Source organism: Triticum dicoccoides, chromosome 4A (assembly GCF_002162155.2).
Source record: "Triticum dicoccoides isolate Atlit2015 ecotype Zavitan chromosome 4A, WEW_v2.0, whole genome shotgun sequence".
Lineage (NCBI taxonomy): Eukaryota > Viridiplantae > Streptophyta > Magnoliopsida > Poales > Poaceae > Triticum > Triticum dicoccoides.
This window is the reverse complement of record NC_041386.1, coordinates 18,732,113-18,737,842: the sequence shown is the minus strand read 5'-3', so window position 1 is coordinate 18,737,842 and position 5,730 is coordinate 18,732,113. Positions and strand designations below refer to the sequence as shown.

General features: G+C 46.5%; 1 protein-coding gene across 1 annotated transcript; it reads left to right on the top strand.

Moving 5' to 3' along the window:
• Positions 1–3,545: 3,545 nt before the first annotated feature.
• LOC119288561 lies at positions 3,546–5,548 on the top strand. Its single transcript, XM_037568159.1, has one exon. It carries the CDS (start codon positions 4,123–4,125, stop codon positions 5,422–5,424), a length of 1,302 nt encoding a protein of 433 aa, XP_037424056.1. The 5' UTR covers positions 3,546–4,122; the 3' UTR covers positions 5,425–5,548.
• Positions 5,549–5,730: the final 182 nt, after the last annotated feature.

Genomic DNA, 5,730 nt, shown 5'->3' with positions numbered 1-5,730 from the left:
AATTGATGACAATCTCTATGGACTAATGGTTGCCTTGAGTTATATTTGAAGGTTTTTGTCCATAGGCTTTTCTTGGAGTACATGTGTTGGTTTCAAGGAGAGTTTGTGTCGACCAAGGTGCTATTCAAGGAATTACCTAAAGATTGGTCTTGTGAGAGGTTGATCAAGACTAAGTCAAAGAGTGAATCAAGTTGACCAACCCACAAAGCGTAGAAGATGTACCGAGAGGGATCAAGTGATCCCATGGTATGGTAAGCATTGTCAATTACGCTTCGTGTACTAACCCATGGTCTTCATGAGGGTTCTTTGTGGGGTTAGGTTGCGGTGTGCAAGTTCAAGTGGAGCATCACGAAGAGATCAAATGCTTGAAGCTTGCTGTCCTTTGTGGTGACAATGGACTTGTGAAGATGTGCGGAAGAGTGTCTCACCCATAGTGGAGTATGGGGGAGCAATCAACTAGTCTTCATCAAGTCAACCCAATCAAGAAAGGTGGTCCAACTTGAGGGAGTCAAGATCGTCTTCATCTAGCTCAAGTGGACCATGTGCAAGGCAAAGGTTTGCCCTTGATAGGTTTTCTATTTTACCGGTCTCATGATGGTAGTTGGGAGACTGGGTTATAGGATCGATTGCCGTACTATCAAGGGGGGCTCTCGATGAGTATCTTGATCGTATCGTTCGCTGAGAGCTCAAACTATTGCATCCTTGCATCATCTTTCTTGGTTCTTGTTTGGTTCTCTTTGAGAGTCTTAGAGCTTTTGGTCATCTTGATGACAAGCTTGAGTTCATCGAAAACGGAGTTCGCTTGCATACTCTATGATGTTTTCGTTGTTGGAGGTTTTGCCGGTTCTTCTCGGTTGGAGCTTTCACTCCTCTATTTGTTGGCATACCTCCCCTGCCTCTTCTTACTATAACCAGTCGCTGTTTTGATGCTACTCGTCGTCTTGTTTCCAACAAGCTTGAGTTTGCTCAATTCGGAGCTCATATGCAGAAGTTATGGCAGCTCTTGTTCTCTTGAGTGTGGTTTTGTCAGGGTCCACGTTGGAAAGGTTTGGGTGGATTCATCACGTACACGTCTCCTTCTTTTCCCCTCCTTCTTCCTTGGAGCTTCCTCTGTTTTCTTGCCTTCCTTGTGTGGCTGCCGTTGTTGGTTGCGGTAGTACTGCTCCCAGGAAAGCGGTAGTACCGTAGGCATCAGCGGTAGTACCGTGCAGTGGCACGGTAGTACCGCTCCCCTGGAGCCGCACTACCGCTGCCCACCAGGCTAGTGCCGCCCCTTTGCGGTAGTAGGAGCGGATGTAATTTTTTACATCCGCACCTACCGCGGTAGTACCGCTTTCGCCGTGCGGTAGTACCGTGCTATGCGTCAGGCAGTAGTACCGCCCCTCGGCAGTACTACTGTGTCGGGTTTTTGCTACTTCCGTTTCTTTGCGGAAGTAGGCACGGGAGTTTCCCTTTTCCCCTGGCTGGGACTTTTGCCTCGCGGTAGTACCGCATGGGGGGCACGGTAGTACCGCGCGTTGGAAGTTCCGCCCCCAGCTCCTGTGCGTCTGTTTATCGGTTCTGTGCTGGGGTTGCGGCAGTACCGTGGGTCGGTACGGTAGTACCGCACAGCCGTGCGGTAGTACCGCTTGGTTGCAAGCAGTAGTACCACGCGGCCTTGCAGTAGTACCGCTGGCCAGGCGCGGTAGTACCACTGGCCAGGCGCGGTAGTACCGCTGGCCGCGGGCTGGTTGGTGGGTAACGGTTGGATTTTTTCCCCACCTATAAAAGGGGGTCTTCTTCCCCAATGAACCTTACCCTTTGAGCTCGTGTTCTTCCCCCATTGTTGACCTTCTTCGAGCTTGCTAACTCTCAATCCCTCCATGGTTTCTTGCTAGTTTTTGAGGGAAAAGAGAGAGGAAATCTAGATCCATATTTCCACCAATCACTTTCTCCTCTATGTGAGGGGAACCCCTTGGATCTAGATGTTGGAGTTCTTGGTGTTCTCCTTCTTGTTCTTCCTCTCAGTTTCGCTCCAGAGAGAGCTTCCCACTCCTCTGGAGCTCCCCCTTTTCACTCGTTCTGCTGTCCAGATCCAGCCCTATCTCTGCTGGTTCCTGGGCTGGTTCATCTGCTCCTGGATCCTCCCTTTGCAAGTAATTTCTCCCTTCTCTTATCCTCATATGGTTCCTATATTGCTTGTTCCTTGGCTGGTTCCTCTACTGTTGGTTCCTGGTTTAGGTTTGCTTGTTTCAATTCAACATCCTTAGGTTTGAGCAGAGCTAGAGTTACAATGTCTACAACACCAGAGATATCTCAAACAGTGTGCTCAGCAGCCGCTTTAGCTCAAGCTGCTGAGGATTATGATCCATCAAAGGATCCTGGGAGGAAGCCAACTAGGACCAAGGACCCAGCATATGTTAGTATGCCTTTTGGCCTAATCTGTAGGACAAATTGACAATCCAGTGTGTTTTGTGTGGCAAAAACGTGTCTTCTATAGTGCTAAGGATGAAGAAGCACCTTGGTGTGGGGGTTACACAGTGGTGTTAATGTGTCTGAAAGCAACCGATGAAATCAGGAAAGAGATGCATTCGTACATGAAGACTAACTCAACCAAGTTCAAAGCCATGCATTCATTTGTATTGTATACTGTACTTGTATACTTATATAATGTAATACTGCATACTGCATACTACTACTAGGTATTACTAGTAGTTATGTACTGTAAGTTCAGTGCTACAGTACCATGTCGACTAGTCTTGCACTAGTCTAGACTAGTCACGATTAGTTTATGAGTCTCAACCTTGGAACGACTCGACGACTCTTCGACTCGTAAACATTGGGTCAGGCACACTTAATATAATCCAACAGAAAATAGTTTTAAGAAAAAGCGGAAGTATATGCAAGACAGTAAAGTCTTACTTCTCGTGTTTCTTAGGAGTGACAGGTCATTTTGTCAAAGTATACTTATGCTTCACCCTAGTTCAATCGTTTATAAACAAATCCATCTTATGCTGGCATTTGTCTGTTTCCTAAATAATTTACACTTTTCTAGAGGTTGGTTCTGGTGCAACTATTATCAAGCATGTGTGTGCTAGTTGCATTAAGAGGTTGCCCAAAGTCATAAGAAAAGGAAAATGCTCAGAGGAGGTACCAAGTAGCATTGGGCATTGATTGCTATGATATTCTTAGTTCTTACCACTAGAATACAAGTGATGTAGTGCAACGCCCAGAGCTATTCTTGAGCAAGACCATTGAAGCTGCTGCTGGTGTAGATTTTATGAAGCTTCTTGTTATTGTAGCATACCTTTCCACCTTCTTTGCCCACGACAAAAACAAGTCGAGACTTGTTCCCACAATTAGCAGGCAATGTTTTTGCAAGGGATGTATTTAACCAAGTTTTATACATGTTAATGAGATGATATTTTGCATGCACCATCTTCTGCAGCACACATGGATTGGTGTCTTCTTTACTTGCACCCAGCTCATGACTTGCTGTTCTGGCTTTAGGAATTTATTCCTCAGAGCTCATAGCTTTGACTTTGAGAGGAAATTGTTTGAGGTCTGGGAATGTCGACAGGTCTGGCTGGCAATGTGCTACCAAGTCAATACCAACTAAAACTTGCCAATGTTTTCTGAGTTAAAGCCTGAAAGTCAAAACATTAAGACGCAACAAGTTGGATTATTCCATCATTTATCATGGAGGCAGCAATGACAAGTTGCTGACAGAACGTGGAGGGCAGCAACTAGTCTAACTAGTACAAAGCCTATATATACATTTAACTTGGATAGGAACCGCAGCAGCACTTCAGCAACAGCAACCCAGCACAGCTATTTGCAGATGGTGATACAAGCCTCTCAACCGTCCTCCGCGGTGAGTGTGTGCAAGAGGTCAGCTGTACAGGGGCCGACCTTGGTGGTAACATTGAGGACACTGGTTTTGGTTTGTCTTGCAAAAATGGTCTAACTGTAACTTTTGTACAGGATCCAACAGATGCCAGGGGCGAACCTGCCTCTCAGCCTGAAAAGTCAAAGGTTGAGGAGGAGTTGAAGAAAGCAGCTACACATCGGTCTCGGCCTAGCTGCTATTATTACTATTACTTCAATGAAGGAGATCCTCAGAATTATTCTGATGATTTGGAGATGGAACAAGGACTATTACCTGTTGTTATGTTCCCAGATAAACAGGTTCAGGTCGAGGAGTGGAAGATAGAAGCACAACAGTTTGAGACTGATTTTGGCGAGATGGAAATGAAGATTCATAGGTTCCCTGCAAGCATGCGGAGCCTTGGACGGCGTTATATCCTCCCAATGGCTGTGAGCATCGGTCTTTACCACCATGGCTCAAGTAGCCTGCATGAGATGGAGAAGGTGAAGCGCGTGGCTACACACCACTTCATCAGTTACTCAGGCCGCTCATTTGAGGAGATGTATGCGGCGGTCTTCTCCGTCATAGGTGCTGCCCGCAGCTTCTACGACACCAAGGATTCCAAGGTCGACGTAGGAGATGCTGAATTTGTGGACATGATGTTCATCGATGGTTGCTTCTTGCTGCAGTATATGCTTATGTGTACCGGCCTTGGCAAGCTGCCTCCGTCATTATTGTCTTGCTTCAAGTCCAACGAGGCTTGCATCATCAACGACATAATGCTGCTCGAGAATCAACTTCCCTGGATGGTGGTCAACATCCTAAGGACGTTCAGGTCCGTGCCTGTGGAGGAGTTTATCGGTGAGATGGGACGCACACTCCAAATCCGTGGGGACATGCACAGGAGACCAGTTGTGATGGATGCTTGCTACATGCCGCCACATCTTCTTGGCATCCTCCTGTTCTACAAAGCCGGAGGCATAAATAATAATGTGCCCCTGTCTGTTCCAGATGGTTTTAGATCCATGTCAAAGAGTATTAGCGCCATTGAGCTTGCAGAGATTGGCATTAAGCTCACAGCCGGCAAGACGACAAAGTTCATGGACACGGGCATCAAGAAAACATTCCTCTCTGCCGAGATCTTCCTGGCGCCTCTGTTGCTGGACGACATAAGGTCCTGCTGGCTTGTCAACATGGCGGCTTTCGAGGTATGCCTGGGCATGGCAGCTGGTGCTCATCAAAGTACAGCAGTCGTCTGCTCCTACCTTGCTGTCCTCGCCATGCTCATGGATCGGGAGGAGGACGTGCACGAGCTGCGATCCAAGCGCCTGGTGCAGGGAGAACTCACCAACAAAGAGACGCTTGACTTCTTCAAGATGCTTGTCAAGTGCATAAGTGGCGGCCCCCTCTACATTCAAATCATGGAGGAGGTTGAGGCCTACAAGCTCAACAGGTGGATGTGGATCAAGGTGCACCAGTTCGTCTACAAAAACTTCAAAGCAATCGTCACGGTGCTCTCCATCACTGGTGTTCTTGTGGGCATCTTCAAGGCTATCCTCTCTCTCAAGAGACACTAGCTTAATTTACATGTCTTCCATCTTTCCGTTGATTTTGTGCCATATATTACATACTTCTCTGTATATACTATTACTATGTAACTAAATCATGGATGTAGCTGGATCAGTAGCATCCAAAGACTGGTCATTATCTAGCCACAAGATCAATATACTCATATTGCGCACAGGTATCTTAAGAGCTGATCAATGGCTAAGATGAACTGTGAATTAGTATTGTGAACGGGTCATGGTCGTCTTTGATTAAAGAACAAACAATATCACATAATTAATCAGATTTTAATACCTCTATTGAGTGAGACATCTCTT

Bases quoted from the DNA above. Each gene is read 5' to 3' on its own strand.
- LOC119288561 (XM_037568159.1), top strand. From the start codon at position 4,123: ATGGAACAAGGACTATTACCTGTTGTTATGTTCCCAGATAAACAGGTT.